Source organism: Cannabis sativa, chromosome X (assembly GCF_029168945.1).
Source record: "Cannabis sativa cultivar Pink pepper isolate KNU-18-1 chromosome X, ASM2916894v1, whole genome shotgun sequence".
Taxonomy (NCBI): Eukaryota; Viridiplantae; Streptophyta; class Magnoliopsida; order Rosales; family Cannabaceae; genus Cannabis; species Cannabis sativa.
The window spans coordinates 68,992,408-69,012,000 of NC_083610.1; the positions used below are offsets into that span (position 1 = coordinate 68,992,408).

Here is a 19,593-nt window from a genome sequence, read left to right on the forward strand (position 1 = left end):
GTGTCATGTGTTGATAACTAAATTGGAAGATTGATTGAACCACTGTTATTCACTTGTGCAATGGATTAAAACATAATTGTGTGCTTGATTTGCAACTGTTTGAATTGAGGAGGATGTGTGTTAGAAGGTTGTTCATGTAGATATAAAACATTTGTTTTTGACGCATATCACTTCTGTTCTATTTGGTTTGTGGAATGATTGACTGTACATGAAATAGAATTTGTTTGACATACTTTCTTGAAGCGAAATCCTTGATAATTTTTGTTTGGAAAGTGATTTAGGCAAGTTTTCTTTGGACCGATTGAGCCTTTCAAGCCTACCTAAAAATTTTACCATAGTATACCCAAAGTTGAGCCTTAACCTATTCTAAAAATTTCTCACCACTTACCTAAGCTAAACTCATTATCCTTAACTCTTTTCACTCTAAACATAACTTATTATGCCATGAGCCTTTAAGCAAGTTTGGGGGGATAAATTGTTGTAAGTGGGGAAATAGAGTGTACTAGTAAGTGATTGAAAAAAAAAGTATTGTGTGTTGTGCCTCTAGAGAAAAAATAGAAGAAGAAGAAAAAAAAAGAAAAAAAAAATGTGATAATGTCTTCTTGAGAAAAACTAAGAAAAAATATGAGGTACGCACATAGGAAAAATATGCAATCTCTTACTATTGTCTTTGGGATATATGAAAGAAAAGAAAGAAAATAAATGCGGGTGCTTGCTTGGTTAATAGTGCTTATGGTATAATGTAGCTTAAATGACTTGTCACCTACCCATGTACCTAAGCCACGTTGTGATAACAGAAAAAGACCTATTGATTCCAAAGAGAAATTTGTCAACATTAGTGGAGAGAGGTATGTCATTCAAACTTATTGATCATGTGTTAGTGGAATGTCGGGAAGTTTAGAACGGTTGTGATATGGACGACAAAACCGATGTTTTGTATTTGTATGAATTGCTTACTTCTAAATTGTACATCCAAATTAGTTCTTAGAGTTGGCAGGTTGAAATTCTGGTTATTGATGGCTTGAAGTTGTGCAGGTGGTGGTAGTAGTTCAATCGTCAGAAAGTTTGGTTATCTATTGTGTTGTTTGTTTTTAGTGAGTCTTAGTTTTACTCGGGGACGAGTAAGGATTCAGTTTGGGGGAGTTTGTTAGGCTATTTTTAGCCTATATTTTGGATCTATTTTGTGTGCGTTTTTTGTTGTGTTGGGATAGAATTACGCTTGTTTTCTATGTTTTCAGGTTCTTTGGAACAATAGACATCTCGGGATGAAAAAGTCGAATAAAAGATGAGCTGAGCCAAGAAAAACACTTTTTGGAAAGAAGATGCATATCTGGCCGCGGCTAGATACAGCTTGGCCGCGGCTAGCCCACAAGCTACAGTCGCTGCGGCGGAAGACACCATCGCCGCGACCATTTAAGAGATACAGAGGGATGCTTATTTTGCGATTATCTCGCTGCGGCGAGAGGAAGCATGGCCGCGGCGAGATCCCGTACGGCTCAGGGGCATTTTCGTCCATCGAACCCTAAAAATTAGTTATAAATAGAAAACTGCGATTGGAAGTCAGGGGAAGCAATTTGGAACCCTAAAATACAGCAGAGAGCGGCAGGAAGAGCATAGAGATTCAAGTGAAGATCTAGAATTCATCCACCAACAGTTCTTTTTTTATTCCTCGTTAATTTCTTTATGTTGAATATTGCTTTAGGAATGGTTATGGATTTATTTCTGAACTAAATTTCCCATTTAGGGAGGATGATGATTGTTGTTTAATGTTTTGCCTACTTAATGTTTAATTGCCATTCCTCCATTCTTGTTTGTGAAATTATCTTAATTTGTGTTTAATTTCATGTTTAAGATTGATCACCTTGTGCATGCTTTATGATCTCAATTCGAAATCTGAAAAAGTGAGAATTGAGAATGCTAAAATTTGGATAATCGATGTTCTATGTGAAACGAGAGTATTTACATGACTTATGTGACGAGTAGATTATTACCTAATGCTGATTTCATGTTAGTTTAATTAAGGAATTAATTAGATAACATGTGATTTAGAATCTAGAAGATCTGAAAAGAGCTAGGTTACTTTATAATCTGTCATTCACTTCAAGAATAGGATAGCAATTAGGCATTAACGATTTGGGTCAACAACAACATGATTCTCCTCCCTATCATCTCATCTTGCTTAAACTTTAACTGTGTTTTACGTTTTCTGAATTACTTTAATTCTCTTAAATCATAATTGTTTTCGATTCGCCAAATAGAATTATAAGTATAGTTTAGTGGTATTTAATCCAATTCCCTATGGTTCGACCTCACCTGTGTGAGTTTTACTACTTGATTGCGTATACTTGCGTAGTAATTAATAAATTTCAGCAACAAGTTCTATGTTGCTGTGAATATATCATCTTGAACAGTTTTAGGAACTAGCAGAAAACAAATTTCTTTGTTTTACTGTCTTGGAAAGTTCTATTTTGCTGCAGAAATGCTGGCATAATTTTTACTCCCTTGTCTAGAACCCTTATTGTTCTTGATTCCCCTACCTGGAACAAATGCTCACTGAGGATCTTTTTTGTGGATAGTGAATCTGCCAGGGACCTCTCCAAGTAGTTTATGGGGGAGAATTCCCCTGCTCCCTTTCTATCTTAGTTAGTTTGGGTAGCTAACTGCTTGGTATTTTTCAGCATCCATAATGTTTAAGAGAGTTCAACTAGGAGTTATGGAAGTGGACAAAAGAAAACATAGTGGTGGAGCAAGCCCCTGCCCCAAAATTGTTATTGAATTCATATCCATGGGATGGATCATTATAAGAACATATTCTGAACTTATAACAACCTTCCGAAGTACGAGACACTGAGATGACTTGAAAGTGTTTCAGGACTATTTTGGAACACGTTGTCTGTCTTGGGAGAGAAACCGAGCCAATGTGCTGAAGGAGGTTTTGGTTTTTGGAGCTTAGGTTATGTGGAGATGGGTTCCCATCTTCCTTTGAGATGCTACTTTGCGGAGTTCTGCGCAGTAGCTGGAGTAGCTCCCTACCAGTTTGTTCTCCAAGTGTATCGTTTGCTTGCTGTATGGTACATCTTGTGTTTCTAGAAGAAAAAGGCAGCTCCAACTCCAAGAGATTTTGTATTTTTACAAGATCAAAGCACAAAATATGAGAAACCACAAATGGAAAGTTGGTTTTTATAGGTTGGAAAGGCATTCCAAGGACTTGGTATGCCTCATCAGTTCCGTGAAGTATACGTACAACATCCAAAACTATTGGTTCTATACTTTCGACTTCTCACTAAAAAGAGTTCTGAATCTCATTCTTGACTTTAATAATGCAAGTAAGAGTGTAACTGATCACTTGGCCTTTTTATTTCCTTCTAATCATCTTCTTCTTGCTTTATGAATTGATCTTATTCTTCCCTTTTATTTCTTTTAGATTCTATCCCTCTGTCGCCTTTAACTCTAGAGTTGGAGGCGAGGAAAATCATATGAATCATTGTCAGCCAAAGAGTTACAAGTTGGGGAGCTTGTGACTACTAAAAATCTTCAGGAGGCTGGCTTGTTAGCTCATTACTAGAGCATTCACTACTATAAAAATTGTTTTTCTCGATGTTTTTAAACAATCGTTCAAGTATTCACGTCAGTTTCTATAACCGTTGCCTATATGACCGTCGTAAAATGGGAAAAATAGGCAACAGTTAAAAACTGTTGCTAATGTGGACTTCCCGACAATTTAAAACCGTCACCCACAACAGGGTATAGGCAACAGTTTTAAACCTTGTCATATACTATAGGCGACGGTTTCCTATACCCTGTTATAGGCGACAATTTTAAACCATTGGAAATGAAGAAAAAAGAAAAAAAATACAGATTTTTCTGCCATCAATGGGAGAAAAATCTGTATTTTTCCCCATTTATTTTCTTACATTAGTTTTATAATTTTACCTAAATTAAAATAAAACAACTATTTAATTTTGTTACAATAACAACTAATTTTAAAACACATTAAATTTATACAATAACAAAATAAATACATATAATAAATAAAAAAGTATATAAATAAATAAATGTATTTATACCAAGCTCGGAGAGAGAAAGAGGGAGAGAGAGGGAGACGGACGGGAGGTGGTGGTGGTCCGACGTATGAGACTGAGATGAAAGGGACACCAACGGGAGGTCGTGGTGGTCCGACGTATGCGATGGAGAGGAGAGGGAGACCAACGGGAGGAGGGGTGTGTGGAGATCGATGGACGAGAAAGACGAAAAGAAAGGGAGATCGAGAAAGGGAGGAAGACGACAAGAGAGGAGGGCGATGGTGCGGAGGCGTGGGTTGGGTTTTGGAGAGTTAAGATTTTCGTTTCAGGGTGTGGGAAATAAAGAAGAAATAGGTGAGAAGAAATAGGTGGGCATGTGAAAAATTGAAAAAAAAAAGTAGGTTGGCACGTGAGAAATGTGGCGAGAAGTTGTTGACAATTTTTTAATGGACCCTTATACCCGACGGCTGTCGGGTATAAGGGTCCATTAAAAATTGCATTTTATTAAAAAAATTCGCCTATTTTGTTTACTACAATTTTAACTCGTCGGGAATACTAAATTTTTCCCAGCGATTTTAAATAGTTACTCAATTTTTTTAGCGACAGTCCCCCTAAAAAAATCGTTTTTAGGACCGTCACGAATTCTGATATTTGTTGCAGTGATTGAGACTCTAATTGTGACAGATCCAGTTAGGGATCTTTTCCATGGCGATCTAGTTGTCGTTAAGGAAGCCATTGCAGTTATCACTACGAAAGAGGCCTTGAAGGCCGTCAAATCTGATGAATAGTGGTTAGCGGATTGGCAACATCAATTCCGAGAACAATTAAGCGAGGCTAAAGAGCTCGCCATTTGTTTTAAAGATAATGTCTGGAACAAAGGTACTCCTGAAGCAAGTACTATGGCTAACATATCCTATCTTATTGTTTAGGGCAATGGAAGGAGTGTGTTCATTGCAAGTGGGACACACCATGTACCCTTTTGTGCTCCAACCAAAAATTAGAGCATAAATAGGGAAATAATTTATTGTCCTTAACACAACCACACACATTGAAAAGTACAATTTCACTGTACGCATCTTGACATTGAACAACCATCTCCCACAACTGATTCAGTTCATCAATTAACGGTCTCATGAACACATTTATATATTTTCCAGGAGATGATGGACCTAGAATCAATAAAGTCAACAACAATAATTCTGATCTCATGCACTTCCAAGGTGGCAAATTATATGGGACACAAATAACATGCCTCAAGCTATAAGAGTTGTTCATGTTCCCAAATGGACTGAAACCGTCAGTAGGCAACCCCAACCCGATGTTTCTAGGTTCGACAGAGAAAGACGGTCAAACCACTTCCATTCTTTAGCATTCGTTGGATGCCTAAGCACACTGTCTTCTTTCAGTCCCTATGAGTAATGCCATCGCATGTCCTCAGCTAAGTGTCTTGAGCTATAAAGTCATTTTAGTCTTGGTGTGATGGGAAGTACCGCATAACTTTGTGAGAAACTTTTTTACCTATACCTTTTTTTTTTCACCCAATGTGATTCAAAAATGGCACAATTATACTTGCACACATTTATTAGGTCCTAAACCAAACCTAGATTGTGCAATCTCATCTTCGACTCATTGTGCGACTTTGATAATTTTGTCCCCTCTGAAAATAGCTCAGTCAAGATAGAGAGCAACATATCAAAAGAGTGGTTACTTCACCTATTCAAAACTTTGCAATGCATAAGCTTCACCAGCACATTGAGGGGTAATAAACTTGTGGGGGGAGATGGACCAACCCCCAAGTAGAATTATCCTTTGTTAGGGATGTATATGCTTTGAATATCCAAGAGGAGGAGAAGATCCAGGCCTTGGAGAAACATAACGTAATAGGACACTCTTAGTTTGTTGATATTTTAGCACGAGAAGATTCGCATTCCACCCGTTGCGTTAATAGGTTTGGCGCATGTATTTAACAACATTCTTTGAATTAGTATTTTAATTTTGACACTCGTATTTCTATTGAATTTCATTGTTCTATTCTTTACCTTGCCAAGAAAAAAAGATTACCCTTCATTTCAAATCATCATATTCTTGGTTCTTGTTTTTATTTAATTCATGTGGACATTTAGGGTCCTTTTCAAACAATGACAGTAGTAGGCCATAGATATTTCATTATTACAGTAAATGATTGCTCAAAGAACATTTAGATTTTCCTTATAAAACATAAATTTGAGGCACAAGAAGTGATTCCAAATTTTTTCAACTACAGTAAAACTGAGTTTGTTATCCAAATGAAAGGGATTAGATAAGATAGTGCTATGAAATTACAATGCCTTGTATTATTTACTTCTCTAGGTGTTCAATATTTTCCATTAATATGTTGAATCGCCCATAACAAAATTCAATAGTTTTTCAGAAAGAATCAACATGTACTAAATGTTGCCACAATGTTACTCTTTTAGTTTCACATTACTATATGCTACTAAAGAATTTGTGTTGTACAAACATGACCCGACTCTTAATCTAGCACGAAAATCACCTTTTGAAATCTGACAAAATAAACCCCCGTCTCTTCCTATCTCAAAGCATTTGGCTGCCTTGCCTATGCTTTTGCTTTTCTCAGCCATAGAAATAAATTTTCTGAATGGAAACAAGCCATTGTTGAAATTAAAGCCCTTAAGAACAAAAAAACACCTAAAAAATAGTTTCCCTACTAAGCATGTAGTGGGATGAAAATGGTTTACAAACTAAAAATTCATTTAATGTGACTCTTAAGAGACACAAAGCTTGACTAGTATTGCAAAGGACTACACTCAATAAGAACGGGTTGATTATACAAAAACCTTTGCACCTATTGCTAAATTGGATTCTTTTAAGCTCTTTCTGGCACTTGCAACTATGCATGGTTGACATCTTCATCAGCTTGATGTTAATAATGAGGAAGTTTTTATGACTCTACCTCAACGGTATATTCCTAAGGGAAAGATTTTACATATCAATCCAATATGCAAGCTCCAGAAATAATTGTTTGGTTTAAAATAAGCACCAATGTAGTGGTTTGAAAAAATTTCAAGTGCCCCCATCGAAGAAAGTTTTGTTCACTCTACCATTGATCATTCATTGTTTATAAAATATTCTCAAACTCACTTTACTGAATTGTTACTTGTTTATGAAGATGATGTCATCATAAAATTACAATCTGGAAGCAATTAAGTCTCTCAACATCAAGTTAAAAGATCTAGGGACACTTGAGGTATTTCTTAGGTCTTGAGGTTGAAGGTCTGATAAAGGTATCTTCATTTCTCAAAGACCTTATGCCTTGTAGCTTCTTGAAGAGCTGGAAAGTTGGGGTGTAAACTAGCTAGCACATCAATAGAGCTTAACTTGATAGTGAATCAAGAAACATGATACTTACTTATGGATCCTAAGGTTTACAGTAAAATAATTTGAAAGCTCTAATACCTAGATTTGACCTACTTTGTAAACATGCTAAGCCATATCTTAGCTAACCCTCTGGACACCTCATTTCAAGGCTGTTGAAAAAGTGTTACAGTATGTAAGAGGCAGTCCAGGTTAATTTCCTACACAAATTCTAGGTTAGTTTCCTGGACAAATGGATGTGAAACTAAGGCGGCATTTGGTTGGAAGGGATAAAATATAAAAATATAAGAATAGGAATAGGAATGAAATAAAATTTAAAATGCATAAAAATAAATTGATAAAAAAATCACTAATTTTTTTCTTATGTTACATTGGAATGATCTTTCCTTCTATTTTAAAATGGAATAGTCATTCTACCAAAATGGTGAGAAGGGCATTCCATTGAAATGATATTTTAATACTTTAAAATACAACCAAACAAAGGAATAGAATGAAAATTGTTTCCTTTCTATTCCATTCTATTTTATTACCTCCAACTAAATGTGTCACGACCCGAGCCCTAGGCCGTGGCAGATATGTAATATCCATAACTTGGGTGGTCAAAGGTCACACTTTGACCCTTGTAGGAAGATAAAGCTTATAAATGATCCTTTAATTAATATTACAAAATACTAATTTAAAAGTAATGGATTAACTCCTATATTAATAAGAAAATATTAGTAATAAAATCAGAACCACTCATCAATTTAAAAGAACAATAATATCTCCACAGTTATGTAATCACCAAATAGATAGATTTAATAAGTCAATAAAATACCAAAATAATACCTAGCATCCATCATTCCTCATTTCTAACTAGTACATAGCTAATTTAAGTCATCTAGACCATCCATTTCAGCTTAAATACAAAATCAGTTTCATTAGAAGACTAAAGAGTAAAATAAGACTAAACTAATAACGATTTTCTTCCTTAACAGTACCATCCTCATCCACTAGCATCAAACTGAGTTTCTGGAATGGGAGAAAATAGGGGTGAGCTTATAAAGCCCAGTAGGAAGACAACTAATATCAAAGGACCCTTGGTTTAATAAAATTCCTACAAGGTTAGCTTTGTAAAAATAAAATATCTTATCACCAGTATCAAAATATATAAATAAATTAGAGAGACTACAAAGACTCAAAAAATCAAGCATCAAATGCATATCATACCGTCCACTAGACCCCTAGCTCTCAATACCAATTATAGAAACGACATTCCAAAACCGGGTAATCGCATCTGACATCCACCATAATACTGGGGCTCAGATTTAATTCACTCTCTGTACAGACTCTAGGTTTTTCACCTACAGGTGAGTGCACACCTGATCTACCTATGATGACACAGAGACTAGATCGTGAAATAATAATATGCACCGAACATGATCAACATGGCTCTCATCAATATAACCAAAGCAGGCAAATAATAAGCATAACAAAAGAACATATTCCTTTTTATTTTCTAGAAATTTCGCCAGCATAACAGCTATATTTTGAATAAACCCAAAAATCATAACCTGCATAAATATTTGTACACAAAAATATATTTGGCACTCAGTGCCCCAGAACAGTCCAAAAAAAATATGCAGATTAAGTTTTTAATTTTTTAAACAATTTGCAAATCATAAAAATTTAGAATATGTCTAATGTTATACAACACATATAAAAATCAAGTCCAATAATCAAGTTGAGTCCCTGCCTCTCCCAAGTCGTTAAACTTTGTCCAAAAAACAATCTTAAGCTTTCAAGTCCCGAGCTCCGATTGTTTAGTCCAATCTTACATATTACTCTCACTTATACCATCAAATGGTTAAATAATTATCATCATCGCATTCTACATTCAAAATCGAGTTCAACAACATATAATGTGACTATATTTAAAATTTAGGGTTCCGAAGCCTCACCTAAGCGGTGCACATTAACAATCAGTGGCGGTAAAAATTGGTGTACCGAAAACGTCACCAAAAATAGGGGTAGTGTATATCAAAACGACCACCTCGACGAGTAGATCACACCCAAGCCAACCGTTTGTCAAAAAGGTACACGATATCGCCAGAAAGTCATCGGAAAGGGGCGGAGCTATAAAAATGTCACCAAAAAAAGTAGTGAGCTGGGCAAAATGGTTTAGTGTAGGTTGTTCTCCTCGATGAGCTGAGTTTAGTGGTGAAGACGTCTCGTCAAACGGACACCGGAGGTGACCAGAAAATCCGTTCAAAGTTTGAACCCCCAAACTTTGACTTGCAATCCCGAGCTAACGGCGGTGAAAGAAGCGGTGCCGCTTGGGGGGTGAGGTCGCCGACACCAGGGGTTTTGTTTTGTCTAGCGCATGGGGCTGCGCGGTGGCAAGAGATGGGTCGCTGGAGAGTGGTGGTGATGGAGTTTTGTGGCTTCCTTTTTGTGTTTTGAAGAGAGAGAAAAAGAGAGAGATAGATAAAGAGAGAGAGAGGAACAATAGATTTGCTATATTTTTTTTTATATATATACATATATATTATTATTATTATTTAATTATTATTTTATTTATATATGTTTGACTCGGTCAAAAACCGAGGCGTTACAAAACGCCACCTAAGTGCTTACACTAATGTAGATTGGGGATCATACCACGACTTGAGGAGATCTAGTAGAAGTTTTTACATTGGTATGTCCTTGATTCCATGGAAGAACAAGAAATAGCACACTGTTTCGAGGTCCTCAACTGAAATTGAATACAGGATAATGACCAATACAACTTGTAAAATTTTTTGACAACTTTTTGGTCCAAAAAGAGCTGAATCAAGATCATAGTGTAGTTGTTAAGTTGTTCTATGACAACTAAGCTGCAATCCACATTGCAGCAAATCCAATCTATCAAGAAAAGACAAATATATTGAAATTGACTATTTGGTTAGAGAAAAGGTCCAACAACTAATTAAAACCTCACACATCTCATCTTAAGAGGAAATGGGATTTACATAACATATACACTCCATTTTGAGGGGGAGTTTCAAAATAGTTGAGCTAGGATGGAATTAGTTGTTATAAGAGTTAGTTGTAACAAAAAATAACAAGTTGTTACTAGTTCTTGCATCTTGTAAACTAGCATAAGATATACACTCTTGTAACCATTTCTATGGTATTCAATACAGAATCATTTTTTCATTCATTTTTTGCTTCATAGCATTCTCTTATTGTTGTTCTATTACTTCTTGCTAGCTACAACAGTAATAAGCATTTTCTTTTCTTTTCTCGAAACCCTTATATTTGAATGAGTCAAGAGAAGTTAGAGATAAAACTGATCAATATAACAGTCTTAATTACCACACTTGACTATTAAGTTGCTCAAATTATAATCTTAACCACCACACTGATAGGTTACAGACAAAGATAAAGTGGTGGTTATGTTTTTATACAACCCAAATAACAGTCTTAACTACCACACACACTTGACTATTAGTCTATTACTACAGTAGACTACATAACAACCATAACTAATTACATTTAACAAACAAAGCAAAGGAGGCCCATATATATTAAGTGCTAGCTCCAGCCTCTCTATAATTAGGAAATAGCATAAAAATACACTTAATTCAATAGACTTAGTACACACACTTTGATCATATATATATATTTATATTCTTATATTGGACACTGATCATCATGTACACTTAGGCATCTTGTTGATCAGCATGAGTCTCTCCAACACTGTCCATCTGAAAAAAGATTAGTTTGAGTAATTAAAAAAATAAAAGAAATAAATAATATATAAGTTTATAACCCTAAAAAGAGTTATTATAGAAACATTAATTACCTCTGCTGTCATTAGTCGAAGCCTTTTATTCTGTTCAGCCAATACACCAACTTTAACCTCCAAGTAATTCATGTGTGCCTGTACGAAACAAATTTAAACAAATATCAAATATATAGTTTTATAATTAACAAAAAATCTCGAATATCAAATATATAGTACTTTCCTCCATTCTAGCATTATTTGCTCGAATGTCATAATCATCATCATCTGACAACATTCGGTTTGTGATGCTGCGACTGTGTTGGCGGGTGTCGCCTGAGACAGATGAGGAATCTAATAAATCATTTTCTGTAACTATGTCTTTCCAGATCATCCCTTCCATGGTTCTCGTACTGGTGTTATTATAATTAGTATTATTATTATTATTATTATTATTATTATTATTATTAACATTAGTAGTAGTTTTAGTAGTAGTACGAGACAAGGATGAATCAGTCTGACTCTGCAATAAGCTAGTAACACTTGTGTCACTTGTTTCTGTTTCCACACTAAGTGACGACATTATAATTAATTAGTTTGTTAAAGAAATAAGATTCAATGAAGGGTTTTACACGAAAAAAAAAAAAGAAACAAAGATGGAGAAAAGTATAGTAATAGTAGAAGAACTGGTGCGTTTAGCTATGAATGCAAGTGTTCCATTTTATAGCCAAAGGAGGAAAGAGAAGAGAATTGCTAAAAGGTATTACTAGCACCCTCTTCCGTATAATACTGCTATTGGTATAATTAAACATCGAGTCTCATGTAATTTAATAAAATTACTTTTAGGCAATATCGCTAACTAATCGTGGGGTGCCACCTACGAAAGGTACTGGGCACCATTGGTGTATAAAAACAATGCTCAAAAGAAAATTGCTAAAAGGCTTAAACACTTTATGTATCATACTCCTATTTGTGTAATTATCTATTGAGTCATGTTACTAACTAATAATAAAGCGTTATCTGTAAAAAAAAAAATACTAAAATGCCCAATAACAATGCTACCAAAAGAAATAACTATAATGAAAGTTACTTTGGTATTGAGCCACGCGAGGATAGTACTATTTTTTTGCTTTTATTGGGAAGATGCGGTGACCATATGTTGAGACTCTTTTATAGATAGGGCTTGCGTAATAACTCGTTGGCTATTTGTTTTTGTAGTACAATTTTTACCTTAACAGTAAAAAAAAAAATTATTTTAGTTAGCTCTTATCTACTTCTTGTACGTACTCTCTATTGAAAATGGGGAAATCTGATTTGACAAAAGATTAAAAAAAAATTAAAAAGGAGATATAGATCAGAGGAAGACCAAGAGGCCCCCCACTAGGAGCTCTTTCAAAAGTTTTTTTACTCTATCTACACATGTTTTTATTGCATTATACATTAATAATTTATATTTTTTTTTTCAATATTATTAAATTAATATTATTTTTATGTTCTACACTATTAAAATAATAACTTTTAAATATATATATAATATTATTTATATATTATATTAAAATAAAGTTAGAAAACCTTTTTTTTTTTAATTTTTTTATGCAAATTATAAAGAGATTATTGTGAGTGTTCTGAAATATTACAAAAAACTGTTAATTTTAGTAATAATTTTTTAGTCATAATATAAATTTTTTGTGACTAAATATAACTTTTAGTCACAACAAAAATTTACTTGTGATTAAAATATGGTATTTAACTACAAGTTGTCACTAATTTAATTTTAGTCATAACAAGTATTGTAACTAAAAACACATTTAGTGATAATAAATTGTAATTTTTGTGACTAATACCTTTAGCCACGGACATTTTAGTCACAACATAGAAATAATAATTTATAATTAGTTACAAGTTTTGTTGTGATTAAAAGTAAAAAGTTTGTAGTGAAACTTTCACTGCATTGTTACGTACATAAAAATATATTTTTTTTTGGAGAATTGCTAAGGGAAATTTGAATTAATATACTTACATTACCCTATAATTTTTCCCCTAAATGCAAAGTTATTAAAATTGGTCATATATGACCACTTTACCAATTTTCCTAAACTACCCCTCTCATTTGAAACCATCAGCCTCTCTCTTCCTCTCTCTTCGTCTCTCTCAGCCGAACAAACCCAAGAAAATAAAAAACCCATCTCAGCCACGGTTAGCACACAGCCCAGCTCAACCCCGACCACTCCGTCGTCGAAGCTGAACCCCAACGAACGCTCAACCTCGACCAACTCGCAACCCCGACCCACTCCGAAAATGTCAAAGGTATGTGGTTTTTTTTTGTTTTTTTTAGAAAGGGTTTAAAGATTTATTTTGTTTGGGATTATTTGTGAAATATTATTGGTTAGATTTAAGAATTTTGTTGTGAAAATGGGATTCGGATCCGTGAAAATCGGATTCCGACTGTGAAAATGGTGAAAATGGCCATTCGGATCTGGGGAAGAAGCTCAATCGGTCTGATGGGTGCAGGTCGGTCCGATGGTCCGATTATGGGTCCGATGATCCCTTTGGCTCGGGTCTGATGGTACGATTAAAGGGGTCTGATGGCTGGGGTTCGCAGTGTGTTCTGTATGGGCCGATTGTGTTATGTCCGATGGGTCCGATTGGACCGATGGGTCCGATGGGTACCCTATCGGGCCAATCGGACTCGAGCTGATATTTTTTTTTTCGTTTTTTTTTTAAATATTAATGATTTAGTAATTGTTTTATGTATTATTTTATTTGTATTGATTTATTAAGTAGTGTTTAATTAATTATTGTTTTATTATTAATAATTAATTATTGTATTTTTTTTATTAATTAATTATTGTATTATTTTTTTTTATTAATTATTAATTATTGTATTCTTTTTTATTGTTTTATTAATTATTGTATTTTTATTAATTATTAATTAATGTTTTATTATTAATTATTAATTATTGTATTAATTTGTATTGTTTTATTAATTATTATTTTTTACTAATTATTAATTTTTAATTTTTAATTTTTATTATTTATTAATTATTGTTTTATTATTAATTATTAATTTTTGTATTAATTTTTATTGTTTTATTAATTATTTATTATTATTTTTTATTATTTATTGATTATTGTTTTATTATTAATGATTAATTATTGTATTATTTTTTTATTGTTTTATTAATTATTAATTATTGTTATATTATTGTTTTATTAATTATTGTTTTTTTATTAATTATTGTTTTTTTATTAATTATTGTATTATTTTTTATTGTTTTAATATTTTTTAATTATTGTTTTATTTTTTATTGTTTTATTAATTATTAATTATTATTTTATTATTGTTTTATTAATTATTAATTATTTTTTTATTATTGTTTTATTTTTTATTGTTTTATTAATTATTAATTATTGTTTTATCTTTTATTGTTTTATTAATTATGAATTATTGTTTTAGTATAAATTATTAATTATTTTTTTTTAATTTTTTATTGTTTTATTGATTATTGTTTACTTATTAATTATGAATTATTGTTTTATTAATTATTGGTTATGGTTTTATTATTAATTATTAATTACTGTTTTTTTTTTTCAGGGAACTGCACATCTAATAATTTCAGTGTCGGACCATTACACAGGCCGTGTCAAATGGCACGGGAGTAGTTACTACTACCCGAAGATTAAGACTAAGTTTGAAGAATTCAACCTATGGGACAGGGTGAGGGAATCCCCTTTCAAACAATTTTTCGAGAGAGAGCCCATTCAATTTTCAGGAGCATTTTTTCATCAGTTGATTCTTCACAAAATAAAATCTGACAAGCCGGACGAGGTGCATTTCTATGTGGGAAGGAAGAGATGTAGATTTGGCAGGGTGGAGTTCGGCTTGGTGATCGGGTTAAACTTGTTGCCCGGCCCTACTGAGGAAGACATCAAAGAAAAAGGAAGTTCTGATCGGTTGATTATGGAATATTTCAACGGTAGTCCTTCGATCAGCTTCGGCCAACTGCGCAGAGTTTTTGAGAGCTGCGCAGAAGTTGATGATGTCTACAAGTTGGGGATGGTTTTGTTTGTTATGGGCGTCCTCAATGGTAAGGAGGAGAAGACTGTCGTTCCTCCTTTTGTGATAAGAATGGTTGATAACCTTCCATTCTTCTACGAGTACCCCTGGGAAAATATTTCTTACACCAAGCTGATGGAAACTTGTAACAATGACTACTTGGATGTGAAGAATAAGATGTTGAAAAAGATTGAGAAGTTAGTCACTCAGAAGGAGGCAAAATACTCAGCCTACGGCTATACTGCAGCGTTGCAATATTGGGCATACGAGGCCATATTACAGCTGGGCAACGAGTATGCAGTGAGGAGGTCGCATCGCTTTCCGAGAATGGTCAACTGGGAGAGTAAGTCGAACACTACACTCGGGAAGGATGAAGTGACCAGATTATTTGCTAAAAATGTAAGTTTGTTACGCTTTATGTTGAATTCATGTTAATTTTCATATTTTATATTAATATATTTGTTATATTTTTCAGTTGACAGTGTACTCCATGTTATGTCCTCGGCCGAATGAGATTGAGTTTGTGAGTTACATAACCGGGGGTCAGCCTCCGTTATTTGTTGACTTGGAGGAACTTGTGTTGGGTGAGGATGGGCAACAAACATAGGATGCTTTGCGAAGCTAGGTCGAAAAGCTTACCTCCACATTGGAAGAACGAGCGGAGGCAGCCCGAATATTTAAAGACTCTACACCACCTCCACCGTCTCCACCACGTGCACCGCCTGCAGTTCCAGATGGGTTTGGTGTTGACCCATCTGCAGCTTCAGTTCCAGATGAGTGTGGTGTTGACCCACTTGCAGCATCACAGGATCCTCCTGTTCCCCCGTCAGCTTCTATTCCCAGCACCTCAGAGGCTCGCGATCCAGTATACCCTGCCATTTTGGCAAGGTTGAAAACTGTGGAGAGGGGGCAGATTGCTTTGAGGGAAGGGCAGGCCGCTCTGCTAAGAGGACAAACAGCGATTATGGATCAGTTGAAGACCATAATGACGCTCCTGCAAGATCCTGGAAGCCCGGCAGCAGATTCACAGCCACAGCCACAGCCACAACCAGAAGAGGAGGCTCAGTCACCGGAAGATGACTTCATTCTCCCAAATGATTACAAACCGGATGATGATGACATGTTCTGTACACCTGAGAAGACGAATATCACCAGCATCGGGGATACTCAGGATTCTGAGGTGCAGGTGTTAGAGACAGTTCCAGAACTCATGGAGAACCGGAGGAAGAGAAGGCGACCTAGGTGGTTCGCTGAGTACACTGAAATGAAGAAGAAGGCTAGGGCTACTTCGACACTCGTGAATGCGGACCCACTTAGAGTGGTTGATCGGAAGCTGCTCATGACTTTTCACAGTTGGTTACTCGGCCAGATTGGGAACAAGTACCCGAGAGAGTTCTTCACCGGTCGATAAGATTCGTCTTGGTTCCTCGAACTACATACTCCGAGGATATGGCTTGGGAACGATGTAAGTTTTTAAGACTTTTTTACTTCTTTTGCTTTTAAAGACTTTATCTAACTCTTTTTTATTTAATCTCTGACATATTTAATTTTCATGTTTTAGCATTTGGATGCGGCATTCCATTTGATGAGGAGGCGACAACACTTTTATCCAGAGGTCTACCCAAATAGATGTGTCATCATGCCGTGTATTTTCCCAGCAAGAGTTATTGCTCGGTGGGAAGCTACGGGTGATGACCAGGCTAACTATCAGTGGGATGAGGGCATATTAGATTTGATTCGAGGGGATGAAGGTCAATTCTTGGCCAGTTGGAAAAATAAGGAGAGAATATATATGGCCCTCTACTTCGATAGTGCAAAGCATTGGGTGACGCTAGAGGTAGATCTGGATCATTGGTTGTTGAACATATTTGACTCGAGCCTCGGATCGATTTCCCTGAATGAATTGAAGAGTCACCTGGCAATGTGGGAAAAATTACTACCAAATTTGATGCTGCAGGCTGGCCTATTCGAGACTCATGACATGATCCTCGTGCCTCAACTTACCGCCTCAGAGAGCCAGGTCAGAAATTTCACTTCAAAAGTCATGGACCGGGGCGTTGTTCGACAGACAAAGGCAAGGTAACTTAATTACAATCGGTTTTTTTGTTATTTAACTTGAATTTAATTTGCATACTTTTATTTATTTACTTTTTATTGTTTCATACAGCGGTGACTGCGGAATGTATGTGATAGAGCACATCGAGCATAGTATGCTAGAGACTATGTTTGATAATGTGCACAATGACAATATGAAGAAATTTAGAGAGCGGTGGTGTGTAGATTTGTTTTACCAGAATTTAGCATGAACAAATGTGTTTTTTTTTTATTTGGTATTTTTTAAGATAACAATGTAACTGGTTTTTTTTATTGGTATGCATATGTTTTTTTAAGAGTTCATACAAATTTTACGCATTTTTTTCATGCAACAAATTATAATAATTATGTAAACATAAAATATCACAAATTCTAATGTTTAAAATAGTCCAACATTAATTCAATAACAATACATAATAGTCCAACAAATCACGATACAAATAAACTAAAACAACATTTTTAACCTCGGTAGTTGCAAGTGCTTTTTTGTGCCCCTTGGTACCGCACTTGCTACAATTACGTGATTTGATAATCCTTTCACCGTTACAAGCAGTTCGGTTGTTCTTAATTCTTCCAACCTTTTGCTTCTTGGGTCGACCTACTGGTTGCTTCTCAACAGGCACTCCAACTGTCATGTTCTTGATGTCATTAGGCAATTCCCAATCATCCTCGTCACCAACTGGCATAATTGTTCCTTCATATGTTCTCCTCCAATATTCAGTCGTGTAATATGGCGAGCATAGTGTGTACGCGCTAATACTTCGCTCCTGAGATGCAGCACATGCATGAGGACAAGGAAACTTCATGAACTGGAACAAGCCGCTAGTGCAAGTATGTTCCTGCAAGTCCACTACGCCACCGGTCATAACTGTTTCTCCAGGGTGAATCTGTAACGTGTAAGGCCCGCATGAGTCAACGTTCAAATACCGACCTTTTTCAAAATGCAATGTCAAGTCCTCTTCCATTTCTGGTGCTAGGGGTTTCGTCCACTTGTCAGCTTTTTCTTTTCGTGAAGCAAACCACTTTTGGACTTTGGACCTCAGGAATGCTACAGCAGCAGTGATCGGGAAGCCTCTTGCATCCTTAGTTGTGTTGTTGAAGCTCTCAGCCCAGTTGCTCGTCATTACATTGTAACGTACCCCTGGAAAGTACGACCGGACCATTTTTCAAATCCAATTTCCTCAAGATATTGTGCAACCGCAGGATTCATGGCCCAAATGTTCTCAAATTCTCTGTGAAACTCTTATCTTGAATACGTGTAGGCACACGTGTAAATGTGATTCGTGAAGATGTCAGTCTTGAACTTGTGGTTGACGTTCATAATAATGTGGTGGTAGCATGCACCGTGGTGTACATCAGGGAACACGATATCCAAAGCACGAACAATGCTTTGATGCCTATCCGAAACAAAAGCTAAGTTCTCAACATCACCAATCGTTTCTTTCAATTTTCTCATAAAATAGGTCCAAGAATTGTGGTTTTCACTGTCAACTATAGCAAAAGCTATCGGAAAGATATGACTCCCTACATCCAAAGCCACTGCACACAACATTTGCCCACCATACCTAGTCTTCAAGAAAGACCCATCAACGCATACAACAGGTCAACAAAACCTAAACCCCCGAATAGAAGGACCCAGAGAGAAGAAACAATACTTGAAGTGACCGTCTTCTACCACAAAATCCGTGATGGTACCTGGATTTCTCAACTGTAGCATGTGCAAGTAACTAGGTAATTTCGAGTACGAATCTTCAGGTGTACCCCGAGCTAGGTGCAATGCCTTCTCTCTGCACCTCCATGCCTTTTCATAACTCATTTGGATCCCGTAATCCTTGTGCATACTTTTTCTTATATCAGAGGCCAAGTGACGAACTTATCCTTAATTAGATGGGCAACTATTAAAGGTGATGCTTGACGGTTATCTTTTCCTCGAAGATCAAGGGAACATGTATGTACATTATGAAATGTACTCACCTCAAACATGTTAGAAAGTACGTTCTTCTTCGCTCTTAATCTCCACCCACAATCTGTATCCTTACATGTGACGTACCAAATATCAGTACCGGACTTCCTAACGTAGTAGTCAAACCCTTTCTTCATTGCATACAGGCCAACAACCATCTTTAAATGCTCTTTGTCTCTAATAAACTTTGCCACATGTAACTCCCCGCCTGGTGTGCCACCCGTAGATATATAATGACTATGATCCTCGATGTCTTCTCTTGTATACATTTTCTCCTTGAATTTACCGTAACTTGTCGAAGAAGAAAATGGATTGTCCATCCAGTCACATTGGTCCC

At 35.5% G+C, this 19,593-nt stretch overlaps 3 protein-coding genes across 3 annotated transcripts; 1 reads left to right on the forward strand and 2 right to left on the reverse strand.

The window, feature by feature from the left end:
• Nucleotides 1-10,697: 10,697 nt before the first annotated feature.
• On the reverse strand, nucleotides 10,698-11,823 carry LOC115702557 (uncharacterized). The gene is made up of 3 exons (XM_061105568.1): nucleotides 11,386-11,823; nucleotides 11,224-11,300; nucleotides 10,698-11,125 (listed from the first exon to the last, which is right to left on the reverse strand). Exons 1-3 carry the CDS (start codon nucleotides 11,723-11,725, stop codon nucleotides 11,081-11,083), a joined length of 462 nt encoding a protein of 153 aa, XP_060961551.1. The 5' UTR covers nucleotides 11,726-11,823; the 3' UTR covers nucleotides 10,698-11,080.
• Nucleotides 11,824-14,732: 2,909 nt separating this feature from the next.
• Nucleotides 14,733-15,806, forward strand: LOC133031840 (uncharacterized). Its single transcript, XM_061105567.1, has 2 exons — nucleotides 14,733-15,598; nucleotides 15,675-15,806. Exons 1-2 carry the CDS (start codon nucleotides 15,104-15,106, stop codon nucleotides 15,804-15,806), a joined length of 627 nt encoding a protein of 208 aa, XP_060961550.1. The 5' UTR covers nucleotides 14,733-15,103.
• Nucleotides 15,807-17,688: 1,882 nt separating this feature from the next.
• Nucleotides 17,689-18,258, reverse strand: LOC115724198 (uncharacterized). Its single transcript, XM_030653682.2, has one exon. The coding sequence runs from the start codon at nucleotides 18,256-18,258 to the stop codon at nucleotides 17,689-17,691; it is 570 nt and encodes a 189-aa protein (XP_030509542.2).
• Nucleotides 18,259-19,593: the final 1,335 nt, after the last annotated feature.

Bases quoted from the DNA above. Each gene is read 5' to 3' on its own strand.
- LOC115702557 (XM_061105568.1), bottom strand. From the start codon at position 11,725: ATGTCGTCACTTAGTGTGGAAACAGAAACAAGTGACACAAGTGTTACT. The intron at 11,301-11,385 runs AAAGTACTATAT...GTTTCGTACAGG, and splicing joins AAATAATGCTAGAATGGAGG to CACACATGAATTACTTGGAG. The intron at 11,126-11,223 runs GTAATTAATGTT...ATCTTTTTTCAG, and splicing joins TTCGACTAATGACAGCAGAG to ATGGACAGTGTTGGAGAGAC.
- LOC133031840 (XM_061105567.1), top strand. From the start codon at position 15,104: ATGGAATATTTCAACGGTAGTCCTTCGATCAGCTTCGGCCAACTGCGC. The intron at 15,599-15,674 runs GTAAGTTTGTTA...TATATTTTTCAG, and splicing joins CCAGATTATTTGCTAAAAAT to TTGACAGTGTACTCCATGTT.
- LOC115724198 (XM_030653682.2), bottom strand. From the start codon at position 18,258: ATGGAAGAGGACTTGACATTGCATTTTGAAAAAGGTCGGTATTTGAAC.